Source organism: Eptesicus fuscus, chromosome 7 (assembly GCF_027574615.1).
Source record: "Eptesicus fuscus isolate TK198812 chromosome 7, DD_ASM_mEF_20220401, whole genome shotgun sequence".
Classification (NCBI taxonomy): Eukaryota; Metazoa; Chordata; class Mammalia; order Chiroptera; family Vespertilionidae; genus Eptesicus; species Eptesicus fuscus.
In genome coordinates, this window is record NC_072479.1 from 60,218,063 (window position 1) to 60,230,858 (window position 12,796).

The 12,796-nt window shown below is 54.4% G+C and overlaps 1 protein-coding gene across 1 annotated transcript; it reads left to right on the forward strand.

Annotated features, from left to right (window-relative positions):
* The first annotated feature begins 6,257 nt into the window (after nucleotides 1–6,257).
* On the forward strand, nucleotides 6,258–10,873 carry WNT10B (Wnt family member 10B). Its single transcript, XM_028144292.2, has 5 exons — nucleotides 6,258–6,315; nucleotides 7,183–7,302; nucleotides 7,430–7,692; nucleotides 9,432–9,805; nucleotides 10,415–10,873. The coding sequence occupies exons 2-5, from the start codon at nucleotides 7,229–7,231 to the stop codon at nucleotides 10,871–10,873; spliced, it is 1,170 nt and encodes a 389-aa protein (XP_028000093.1). The 5' UTR covers nucleotides 6,258–6,315; nucleotides 7,183–7,228.
* The last annotated feature ends 1,923 nt before the right edge of the window (nucleotides 10,874–12,796 follow it).

Below are 12,796 nucleotides of genomic sequence, written 5' to 3' on the forward strand. Positions count from 1 at the left end.
CTCCCAGGAACCCCCGATGGCTGGGTAGGGAAGGAAAAGGGGGAGACTGGGGGTGGAGGTGGGGCTGTGGTCAGGGAAATCCCCGGTGGTGGGTTGGGGGGTGAGCTGACTAAACAGAGCCTGGCTATGAAGAGAAACCTGAAGAAGCGGCAGCCTGTGCTTATGGGCCGGAAGGTGCACACTAGTGGCTGTGTGTGTGTGTGTGTGTGTGTGTGTGTGTAAGTGAGACAATGCAGATGTGAGTGCGTGTGAGAATGTGCACGAATGTGTTCTGAGTATACACACTCATGTGTGTTTTCATGTACAGAAACTCCATGGTTTAAGGAGGAATGTTAGAAGCCTTTCTAAAGAATTTTGGAATTTGACTCAGGTCAGAAGGGATCATCAAGTCATCTTGTCTCAGCCACCACCTGGGGCAGTGTACCATCTTCTATGTGTCAGGAAGGAGGGGCAATTACTGTCAGGAGAGACCCAGTTAACTGGGGAATAGAGAATGTCTGGGACTGTGTGTGGAGGTGGGTGAATGGGTGGATGAATGTGTGCATGGGGAGATTAAATATGCATATATGTGTCACTCTTGCCCTGTGTACCTTGTGTCATCCTATGGTGTGTCATCCTGTGGTATGTGTAAGCTGTGCATGTCACTGGGGGGGAGGGCTGAGCCAGCAACCAAGGTAGTGTCAAGATGAACAAGGCCTGGAGTGTCTAGTCTCTGAGGACTAGGCTCAGGAGGAAGGGCAATGGAATAGATGTCAGGTGTATGTGTGGTGGGGGAGAACTGGGAAGAGAAGGGCCGCTGGCTAAAGTGAACCCAGAATAGGAAACCTGTGCTTCCATGTTTTGATTATTTTTGGATTTTTCTGCCAAGTTTCTGTCTTGCTCCCAAACTCTGGTTCTTTCCACTCTAACCAGGCTGGGAGACCCAGAGCACCTGCAACCATCTCCTTCCTCTGTTGTACACTTTTCTCTCCCCTCCCAGGGACTCCAATTCAGGTTCAAGACCACATTGGCCTTCTATTGAAGAAGTGGCTGCTGTTCCCTCCTAGTTATCATACCCATGAGCACACACCGCTGGCCCCTGGCAGGAGGGAGGATCCCCTCCCATTTTACAGAGGAAAAATTAGGTTAGGTAGTTGTCCAAGGTCCACACAGCTGATAAATGACAGAGCCAGGCTGAAACCCACACTATTTTGACTCAAAGCCCAGGCCTTTTTCACCTGACCAGCTGCTTGTGATTGTGATTCCTGCCTCTCTTTTGGATTCTCTCTTTTTCATGTCTTTTGCCTTTAGGATGTTTTCTCACTGAGTAATGTATCTAAAGAGTCCCAAGTCCTAGAAATGACCAGGCCTCCCCTCCAAAGCAGGGAAATCACTCTAAAGAATAAATGCCGGATAAGTTTAATTGATCTTCCTGGGCATTTGCATTTTAAATGAGATATGTGTTAACCTAAATGAAGCCGAATGGAGGTTACTTTTGAAGGGATTGTTCTTCCCAGGCCCTTCCCCCAGTACAGTGTACCTGGCTCCTCTAAGGATTCAACCTTGAGGGACAATGTGTACTGGCCCAGCATTCTCTGAGGGTCCAAAAACCAGTAGTCTCTGCAGAGGGCACCCAGCACAGATGGCTCAAGTAAATAGACAATGTACCATGGGCAGCTTTATCCTTTAGCAGTTTCTCCTTACTGGGGCCTGGGTCAAGTCTTTTGGCTGGTGGATTGATAAAACCCCAAAGGAGGTGGGAGGGGGGCCAACAGAAAGGGAAACCCTCTCTGTGACCACTGGTGACAAGCAGAGGTGGAAAGAGAGAAAAGAAGAAGCCAGCCACCCACCAGGAACAGAAGAGCAGGAGGGGTCACATTATGTGTGACCTGGCCCAAATTTCTATTTGGATCAGATCATCACTCTGTCCATTGTTCTCTGTTTCTTTTCTGTATCATCAACTTGTCTCTCTACTGGATCATAGTCACCAGCATATAAATATGCTGTAATATCTCCCATCTAAAAACCCCAAAACTTATTTGACTCCACACTGCCACCCAAGATTGCCTCATTTGTCTGTTTTCTTTTACAGCAAAACTCAAACGGTTTACCTTAATCACTAACACCAATTTCTTTTCTTTATTCTCTCTTTCCACCCTAATCAGACCTTCGGACCCGCTCTTCCTCCTACCAAAATCATCCCTGACCTCCTTGTTGCTCTACAGTCACCTCTCGGGGCTCATGATGATTCACCTTTCAGGAGCAGCAGCCAGAGTTGAACACTTCCTCCTTTTTGAAATGTTCTGGAACACCATTCCTACCTCCTGGGCCGCTCACCTTCCCAGTCTCCTTATCTGGTTCCACCTTGTGTACCAGTTTCTAAACTAAATTGGGGCTGTACCCCAATTCCATCGGGAGCTTCTTCTCAGTCTACACTCACTCCTTTGGTGAACTCTCTAGTCTCAAGCTCCCTAATTTATATCTCTGGACCCACTGACTTGCACATCTAACAACTGAATAAGCATCTCAAAAAGGCACATGCCCGACACTTGAACTCCTGATTCTTCCCTCGCCCTAACCTGCTCTGTCATCAGTCATCCTCATCTCAGTAAATGGCAACTCCATCCTTCCTTTAGTTGCTCAGGAAAAGAACTTTAAAAGTTATCCTTGACTCATCTGTTTTCTTATACTGAACTTCAAATCAGTCAACAAATCCTGTCCTTCTGTCTTCAAAATATATGCAGAATCTGATCCATTCTTACCACCCTACTGCTACAACGGCAGTTTGTGCTTATGGGCCGGAAGGTGCACACTAGTGGCTGTGTGTGTGTGTGTGTGTGTGCGTGCGCGCGCACACGCGTGCCCTCTCCACACCCACAGTCTGTTCTCCACACAGCAACCAGAGCTATTCTTTCTAAAACAAAAGTCAGATTATTAATTTCCCTGCTCAGAATTTTCCAGTGATGCCCCATCTCACTCAAAGAAAAAGGCAAAATCTTAACAGTAGCCTACAAAGCCCTTTATGATCTGACCCTGCTCCTAGCTTGTCCTCTAATTTCACTGCCTGCTACTCTCTCCCAGGTGGGTTCCTCCCTCTCACCACACTGGCTTCCTTGCTAATTCCTTGAACATTCCAAACAAGCTCCTGTCTCTTTGCACTTGCTTTTCTGTCTTCTGAAATGCCCTTCCTCAGGTAACTCCATGGGTTTGTTGTCTCACTTCCTTTTCCCTCCCCCTATAAAATGAAATCCCACTATCTCCTTTACCCTGCTTTGTTTTTCTTTGTATCACTTTTGATCACTGAGAATTTTAAAGGCTTAAAGTATAAAATCGGTAGCAAATCAGCCCTCTGGAATAGAAAAGGGGAGAGAGCTGTCTGAGGGGAGAGGGGCTTTACCTTGATCTTGGTGTCTGGGGAGGAAGCAGGGGAACAGGGCTGAGCTTGTGGGCAGAGGAGCCTACCTTCCTTTGAAGCACCAGCAGGCGGCACTACCTCCTCGGTCTGAGAAGGCATCAGCCTCTGGCAGAGAAGCGGACCAAGTTCTGGCTAAGGTAATCCCACCCACTCTTGGAGCTCACTGCTGAACGTGGGGGCTTCCTGAGAGTCCAGCGCAGTTGGGTTTCGGACCCTTTGGTGCCTCCAGGTGGTGGCCTGCGGTGCTGCAGCAGAAGGCGTGAGAGGAGGAGGGTGGGCAGCACAGCTGAGCTCACCACTGCGGGCGCATCCATCCCTCCTGGGCCTATAATTTGGGTTCCCCGGGCCTGGCCGCCCCTATCAGCGGCTCAGCAATAGATGACTCACTCGGGACCCTGGGCCAAGGCAAACACAGCGGGAGGAGGAGAAGGAGGTTTCCGAGGCTGCTCTTGGCTTTAGCCACCGCCTCAGTTGCTCGATCCCCCAATCTCCAGAGGCCCCCATTCTTGTTTGACCCCCGCCCTCCAGGGCCCCAGGGTCCTTCCCAGATAGATCCTGCTACACCCTCCATCCCTATGGTGGGAAGACAGCCCTTCACTCTTCTCATCAAGGAGCAGGGGGATCAGCTTGTTCCCACTCCCTCCCTGAAGTAACGACAGCCCCTCACTTTCCCCTCTAGTCATGGCCCCAACCCTTGTCAAGGTCTCTCTGGTTCCCGCCCCTCCCCTTTCCTGGAGCTGGCCGCGTGCTTGGGATATTAGGCAATGGGTGTGTACCCACAGCCCTCTCCAGGCCCCGCCTGCCCCACCACCCTCAGCGGCCTGCGGGTCAGTGCTCAGGCCAGCCGGTCGGGCTGAGGGCACTGGGGGCCAGCTCAGGCCACCCAGTCTGCCTGCCTTTGGCCTCCTGTCCCAGAGCTATACTTCTGCAGGAAGAGAGACCAGCTGTATGGGTTTTTGGATTTGGGACAGGCTAACTTGTGGAGCCCTGGAGTCACTGAGAAGTTGCAATTGATGGTTCTGACCCTGGCTCTTCCTGGGCATCTGATTATATTGCAGCCTGACAAGGACCAAACCAGAAGATACAATCCAAAACCTGAGGGGGACTCAGAGACACATGTCCAAGTGATCCCCATGGGAGAAGAGAGGACTAGGAAACCTCACTCCCCTCCTCCAGGGACCTGGGTGGATTTCTAGGCTGATATGCAGGAAGAAGGATGAAGACACTGGCAAGAATCACGAAATCCAGGTGTAAGGATGAAAGCTACTGGGATAGGTCTTGTGGATTCTGATGGCCTCAAAAGCCACACACGGTTTGGTTCTTGTCCCCTAAATAGGAAGGAGAGGCAAGAGCTCTAGGGTACCTTCTCCCCCCACCTCCCTCAGGTGGGAACCCAGAAAAAAGCAACCTTCTTGGTCACAGCTGTCCATTGTCAGGAACCATAGCACTTATACCTCTCTAGCTTGCTCAGGGCCTGGCACATAACGGTGATCAATAAATATCCCACCAGATGAAAATCTCTGATCTCTCCAGACTGCTCTGCCTCCTAGACAGCAGTGTCCCCTGCAGCACGGGCCAGGACTCCAGAAGCGCAGGCTGGAGGCTGGCTGCTCAGCAGAGCTACATGGCCACCACCAAGGAAGAGATGACTGTGGATGTGGGTTTCAGCCCCGTGGCTCTGCTTCCCTGGGGGGCCTGTCTCTGAGTCAGCGTGCCAGCCTTGGGATCGAAGGGCCAGCCGTTCCTTGGGCTGCGGTCTGGCAGGGGCAGGGGGGGCGGCTGGGAAGCCTGGGGCCCCTCTCTGGCAAAAATAGCCCACAGTGGTTAGAGCTGGGAGGGTGAGTCAGGCAAGAGTGCAGTGGCACCTAACCCCTTCACTGCCACTGGAGCTCCCTAAGGTGGCGTGCCTTGATTGTGCACCCCAAGATCAGGCTCTTTCCCTGGCTGTCCTAGGGCTGGGCCAAGATTGGGATCCTTAGGTCCTCCTCATTTCATGTGAAGCGAGTCTATGCGCCTGGAGCAGGAATATGGGATCCTGGGGAGGGCAGGAGACTTCTGGACAAGGACGCCTGCACGCTAAGGGAAGCATGGGGCAGGCTGAAGATCTTTGGGGCTACAGGAGCCTCTGCTAGGACCAAACTCCGAGACCAAAGCTGACCCCTCCCAAGGGGCAGGCGCAAAGCCCGGAGGTGGGTGGAAGCCCGGCTGCCCAGAAGGGAGCTTCTTCTCCCGCGGGCTCCCTGTGCCCTGCGGTGTGCTCGTGCTGAGGGCTCTTCAGGAAACTGTCCAACGAGAGAAGTCAGTTCTCAGTTCTGACTTCGTCTTGTCAAAGACATCTTCCAGCCATCCGGGACTCCGTGGGGAAACTGAGGCAAAGAAAAATGACCACTTGGAACCTGGGTCCTGGCTCCCTGGTCTGGATCAGTGCACCCTCCTTGCAGCGTTGGCGACTCCAGAGCAGGTGAGGGGAACTCTGGCCACCTCCCGCTTCAGTGGGGCCAAGCCTGAACCCGGGCGTCGGGGGAGAGGGTGTGTGTGTAGGCTGGGAGGAGGGGGAGCGACTGCGCTCCCCGGGTCAAGGCGGGGGTGCCAGGAGCGGGGTGGGGATGCCCCAGGCTCGGGGAGGGGCCGCAGCTCTGTCAGCCGTGGCAGAGCCGCCCGGGAGCTCCGCTCCAGTAGAGCCCCAGTTCCTCGCTCGCCCTCTTCGCTAGCTTTCTCGATCACTCCCGCCCTTCCTCCCTCCCTTCTTCCCGGCGGCCGCGGCGGCGCTGGGAAAGCGGCGAAGAGGAGTGGCCCTGCCCTGGAAGAATGCGGCTCCGCCGAGGGGGCAGAACCCGACGCACTCTCCCCACGGTCTGAGCTGCCCGAGTCCAGGCGACCGGACCCCGCCGGGGGTGGACCCCGCACCAGAGCAGCTGGAGGTAATCGGGACCGGGAAAGCGGGGCGGGCAGGGGCGCGCGCGCAGGGACCAGACCGGCACGCGGGGAGTCAGACACGCACCCGCCCACAGGGGCACAGAGATGCAGAGAGAGAGCCAGAGATATTGCCGGAGATAAAGACCCAGCAAATAGAGGAGTGCCCGCAGATCTGCACACGATAGCACAGGGGTGGGGACGGAGGTTGGGACCTGTGGGGACCAGAGGGGCGACGCTTGGAGCAGGAACAAGTAGTTGTGGCGGACGAGGAAGAGGACTCAGCCTTCACCGCGCGATCCCTCTCGGCCGGAGCAGGTCCCCTCCCCGTCTTGGCCGCACCTGGAGTCCCCCTTCTTCCCCCACCAGCAGAGCCGGTGGGGAGCCCATTCCCCCACCTTCTTACGGAGCTGCCTGCCCTCGACGGCACCTGGAGGCCACACTCTCCCCACCCCCACCCGCCGGCTGTAGGTGGCGGGGAACCCCCTCCCAATCCCGCCTCCCAGCTCCGTGAGGGCGTGAGGCTGTGCTGGGCGGGAGAAGCGAGTCGTGGGGCCCTTGGAGAGGGAGCGGTGGGCGAGGTGGGGGAGCGGTGCTTGTGAGTCTGTACGTCCGAAGGTGAACGTGCGTCTGTGTGCCTGGCACTGTGTGGGGGTGGGTCCGCTCCTGGGGCGCTCGGGTAAGCCCCAGCTGCGAAGCCTCGACTCCTCCTCCAGGGCCCAGAGACCGGGGACCAAGGGGGTGACTCTCACTGTGCCGTTTGGGGAGAGACGAGAAGGGTCAGTGGGGTGACCCTGGTGAGCTAAGAGCTTGAAGTAGGGCATCCTCCGGGGGGGGCGGCCAGGCGAGCCACCTTGAGTCCCCCTGTCCCGCAGGCCCTGACCGGTCTGCCCACCGGGGCCTTCGGGCCCGGGCTTCGACATGCGGGAGCAGCCCCGGCCGCGGCCTCCGCCCTGGGGCCTCGCGGGTCTTCTGGTCCTGGCGCTCTGCAGTCGGTGAGCCGCCCCCCGCCTCCCAGCCCCACCCCCCTCACAGCCGGGGAGAAGCACCGCCCCGGCGGGAGGACGCGGAGGGGGCGCGAGGCCTGGACCACAGACCCAGCAACGCCTTCTCGGTTCCCAGGGCCCTAAGCAATGAGATTCTGGGCCTGAAGCTGCCCGGCGAGCCGCCGCTGACCGCCAACACCGTGTGCTTGACGCTGTCGGGCCTGAGCAAGCGGCAGCTGGGCCTGTGCCTGCGCAGCCCCGACGTGACCGCGTCCGCGCTTCAGGGCCTGCACATCGCGGTCCACGAGTGTCAGCACCAGCTGCGCGACCAGCGCTGGAACTGCTCGGCGCTCGAGGGCGGCGGCCGCCTGCCGCACCACAGCGCCATCCTCAAGCGCGGTGAGCCTGGCGGGGCTGGGGTTGGGGGGCAGGCCGAGGCGAGAGGAGGCGGGAAGGGACCGGTTCACGACTCCGGGAGGGGCCTCTCTGGGAATTCCCCCGACAGCCTCGAGGAGCTGGGTTTGGCCACCCGTCTGGGCCCCTGCGCTTCTGACTTCCACCTGCTCGCTGCCGGCAACGCAGCTGGTCCGCGCTCCCCTACTCTAAGCACCCCCCCCCCTTTCCTGCTTACACCCAGCTGGATCGGGGTTGCACCTGTGGGAGAGATGCCCCCAGCCCTGGAAGCTTCAAACGCCCCCCATCCACTCCCCCAATTTCACCCTCCTCCCTCTCAGAGGGACAAGCCCAGGCTGGTGTCCCCAGAACCTCAGTGGAGGAGGGGTGCCACCCCCAACCGTTTAAGGGTTAAACCTACTCTCCTAATTGCTGGGGTTCCCAGGAGCTGAGACTGGGAACAAAGACCCTGATGGCTTTGAAGCAGGGGAGCAGCCCCCCCCCCTATGTGCTGTGGGGGCCCCAGGTGGCTCTCACCTGAGCAGGTGAGGAACTGGCTGGAGGGGTGGAGAACAGGTCACTGCTGGCCTGGTCTGGGAGGCATGGTCTGGGAAGCATCAATGCCTCTTGCCAGGCCATGCTTGCGTTTACTCCTAGGGAGAGTAAAGATCCATCCTGGGCTCAGCTTAAGGGTGGGGGCAATACTTCGGGGACTACAGGGTTAATAAGGCAGCTGCCATCTGCGGGGAATTCCCAAGACGTGTGCAAACAGCTTCACCCCTGGAGGGTTGGGGTTGGGGGGGAATCAGGAGGTTGAGCCAGGAGCCCTGCATCCTGAGGTGGGCAAGGCCTGGCCCCTAAGGAGCTGCTGTCTCTTATCCTCTCAGGGCTCCAAGGAGCCCCTGCCTAAAAGGAAGTGAGGGATCCCCTCTTTCTTCACAGGACGTGTTGTAGGGGGAAGGCTTTGATGCCCAAATGAGAAGCATATCTACCTGAGGCTGGGAAAGGCTAGTCATGCTGAGCCTCTGTGACCCCAAAAACAAAACAAAGGAGCCAACCTTTTAAGAGGGCCTTAGGGAAAATCACCCCCACCTCTCTCCCCTTCCCAGCATTTTATAGAGTAATAGCAGGTTAGGATAAACTTAAAGAGCAGCCTTAAGGACAAATATAAAACTAGAAACTGGAAAGGTGAAGGACAGCTCCACAGCTACAGTGCTTTGGAGGTTTGGGGGTGGTGGTGGTTAGATTGGTTAAAATGCTGATTAAAATAACCCCGAAGAAGAAGAAAAAAAAAAACGAACCCCTATTGCCTCTGCTTCCACCCCACCCAAGCTCCCTGCAGGGCTGGGGGATTTCTAAGGCTTTCAGATGTAGAACTTGGTGAATTCATCTTCAAAGACCACAGGGACTCCCTTTTAGTCATCTCCCAACCCCAGGGGTCTTGCCCTCTAGGCTAGCTCTTTCATCCACACCTGAAAACCCCAGACTTACAGAGCAAGAATGGGCCTCAGAGATCATCTCAACCCATTATCCCCTCAATTTATAGATGAGGAAACTGAGGCTCTGCACTTTCAGTTCCCCTTTTTCTCCCATGACTTTCTCCCAAATTACTTAGCTAGTAATGGCAGGGTCAGGATTCAGTTAGGAATTTCTGGAATTGGAGGATGGCTGTTTATTTCCCTCTGCCTCCCTACTCTCAGCTGCCTGTCAACCTTACCCTCACCATCACACCCTTTCATCCCCAGGTTTCCGTGAGAGTGCCTTTTCCTTCTCCATGCTGGCTGCTGGCGTCATGCATGCGGTAGCCACAGCCTGCAGCCTGGGCAAGCTGGTGAGCTGCGGCTGTGGCTGGAAGGGTAGTGGTGAGCAGGATCGGCTGAGGGCCAAACTGCTGCAGCTGCAGGCACTGTCCCGGGGCAAAAGTTTCCCCCACTCCCTGCCTAGCCCGGGTCCGGGCTCAGGCCCCAGCCCCAGCCCCCAGGACACATGGGAATGGGGTGGCTGTAACCATGACATGGACTTTGGAGAGAAGTTCTCTCGGGATTTCTTGGATTCCAGGGAAGCTCCCCGGGACATCCAGGCACGAATGCGAATCCACAACAACAGGGTGGGGCGACAGGTACGTGTGCAAATTGTCCTGGGTCTCCCTAGCTTTCTGGCCTGGCTCCAGTTTGAGAGGCACAGCAGAGTAAGAGGATGAGATATGATGGGTGATTGTCACCATCTGGTAGCCCTGAGCAAGGGACTTGACCTCAGTTTTGCATATGTAAAAAGAGTCTAAGGATACCTACCTTACAATGTCATTAGAGAGCTAGTAAATAGAGCCCCCAGCAGAGTCCCTCGTCCTTGACAGGTGCTTATTACATGATAGCTATTATTACAGCTTTCTTCCCTATGGAATTTAGGAGTGCTCTGGGCCCAGACTCCCCATTTTAGCAGCCCTCACTCTGGAAAGAGCACTGGAGTCGGAGTCAGGACAACTGGAGTTATCCAGCTAGTGACTGAAGATAGGCAAATCCCTCTGCTCTGGCTTCAGTTCTCCAACCATAAAATGAGGGGGTTGGGCTATCAACCAGCTTCTTTTTCTTCTGATATTCCACAATCATTTGTTCATTCTTGCCTCTATTTGTCCCTCCTTTTGTCTCTCTGTTCCCTCCCCTCTTCTGTGTCTCTGTGCTCTGTCCATTTATTGCCCTTTCCTTCACCTCTTCCCCTTCTGATGCTCCAGGTGGTAACTGAAAACCTAAAGCGGAAATGCAAGTGTCATGGCACTTCAGGCAGCTGCCAGTTCAAGACCTGCTGGAGGGCGGCCCCAGAGTTCCGGGCAGTGGGGGCAGCATTAAAGGAGCGACTGGGCAGGGCCATCTTCATTGATACCCACAACCGCAACTCCGGAGCCTTCCAGCCCCGCCTGCGTCCCCGCCGCCTCTCAGGAGAGCTGGTTTACTTTGAGAAGTCTCCTGATTTCTGTGAGCGAGACCCCAGTGTGGGCTCCCCAGGCACGCGGGGCCGGGCCTGCAACAAGACCAGCCGCCTGCTGGATGGCTGTGGCAGCCTGTGTTGTGGCCGTGGGCACAACGTGCTCCGGCAGACAAGAGTTGAGCGCTGTCATTGCCGTTTCCACTGGTGCTGCTATGTGCTGTGTGATGAGTGCAAGGTCACAGAGTGGGTCAACGTGTGTAAGTGAGGGTCAGCCTCACAGCAGGCTGGGGAAGGGGAGGGGCGCCTTTTCAGCCTTTTGCTCTAATTTCTGTCCAAGGTCAATCTTGGCCCCTGGAAGTTCAAAGTATCTACCTGGAAACACCTTTGGGGGTGTGGTGGGGGTCAGGTGGAATCTGTCATGTGTGGCCTTCTCCCCCACAGTTGAAGGGCCTTGTGTGTGTGTGGGGGGGAAGATGTCACCCCTCTTCTACTCCTTAAACACCTGGATGGGCTAAGATGAAATGCACTGTATTGTCCCCCTCTCCCCAGTGCTGGGCCTTTAACTCTGATTCATACTCCTTTCAACTGGGGAGTCCCTATAGTTTGACCACTCTTCTCCTTTGAGGGCCAGCCCCAGGCATTGTGTAGAGCCAGGAGACCTGTATCCAGAAAGAAACCACTCACTCTCTTTGCTGTTCATGAACTCCTCTACTGCAGCCTGAGCCCCCTCTTGTGGGGTAATGGGAAACAGTGGTAGAGAGGTTTTTCTTAGGGATGGAACAGAGTGCTGAGGGGGAGTGCTCTCGTAAGTTCTCAGAGTAATCTGTCCAGGCCCTTAGGGAAGCTGTCTGCCCCCCCCCCCCCATTCAGATGTTAAAGGGGACTCTCCAAAGGAAGAGTTTTACCTACAACTTTCTGAGCCTCTCTTTCTTTCTTTAGCAGGAGGGGTGGGAATGGATAATTTATTGTACTGAGATTTGTTCTTGGTTCCTGTTTATAACTAAAATAAATTAAGTTACTGGACTGGTGGATGCAGATGGTGATATTTCTGTCCACACTTGGGATCCCAGTTCATGGCTTCTTTTCCAGGTGAATTCTCCTACCCTACTACACTCAATGATTTTATTTATGTGTAGCCTGCTGGTCCCACAGAGGATTTGAAATGGGCCTCAGTGACTTAGTTGGCAACTCTTAGTGTGAAAAACTAGGGGTACTTGTAGGTGTGAGGGGCTAGAGATCCAATATAGGCTTTATTTACTCTGTGTGTGCCTCAACTCCAGGGATTGCCTCAATCACTGCCCCAGAACAATCACTGCCCCCCCCACCCCCAAACAGGTCTTGATAGTAAATATATTAGGTTTGTGGGTTTTGTCACAACTATTCAACCCTGCAATAATTACTCAACTCTGCTGTTGTAGATCAAAAGCAGCCATAGACCACACATAAGCAAAAAGATGTCCAATACAATTTAATTCACACAAACAGACTGCAGGACCAGATTTGGTCCTCTGGCTGTAGTTTGTTGACCCCTGCTCCAGACTTTGAGGTCACCTCTGTGTTGGGGTTTTGTTTTTTTTATATATAAATATATTTTTATTGGTTTCAGAGAGGAAGGAAGAGGGAGAGAGAGATGGAAACATCAATGATGAGAAAGAATCATTGATTAGCTGCCTCTTGCACGACCCACACAGGGAATTGAGCCCACAACCCAGGCATGTGCCCTTGCCCAGAATCAAGCCTGGGGCCCTTTAGTCTGCAGGCTGATGCTCTATCCACTGAGCCAAACCGGCTAGGGCATGTTTTGGGGTTTTCAAGTCCTAAAGGTATCTCATCGTTGAACCTGCACCCAAAAGAGCAGGTGCTTTTCTCTCTGGCTCCAAATCAGAGAACTTGGGAGGTAGATACAAGACTAATGGGAAACATATAAAAGGGATTCCTGTGCCTAAAAGGGAAATTTTTTTGCTCTGGAAACCAGCAAAACCAGCATGCCCTCCCACTGAATTATTTGCATATGTATTTTGTCCTTCCTTATTCAGAGCTCTTCTGCATTTAATTTTAATCTTAGTGAAATAATTCCTTTATCTTTAAGAAGAAACCATAACTAGAGAAAAGAGAATGTCTTTTATTCCAATCTTTCTATTCCTAGCCTGATATTTTTTAAAACAAACCATTATCTTTCACTTGGAAA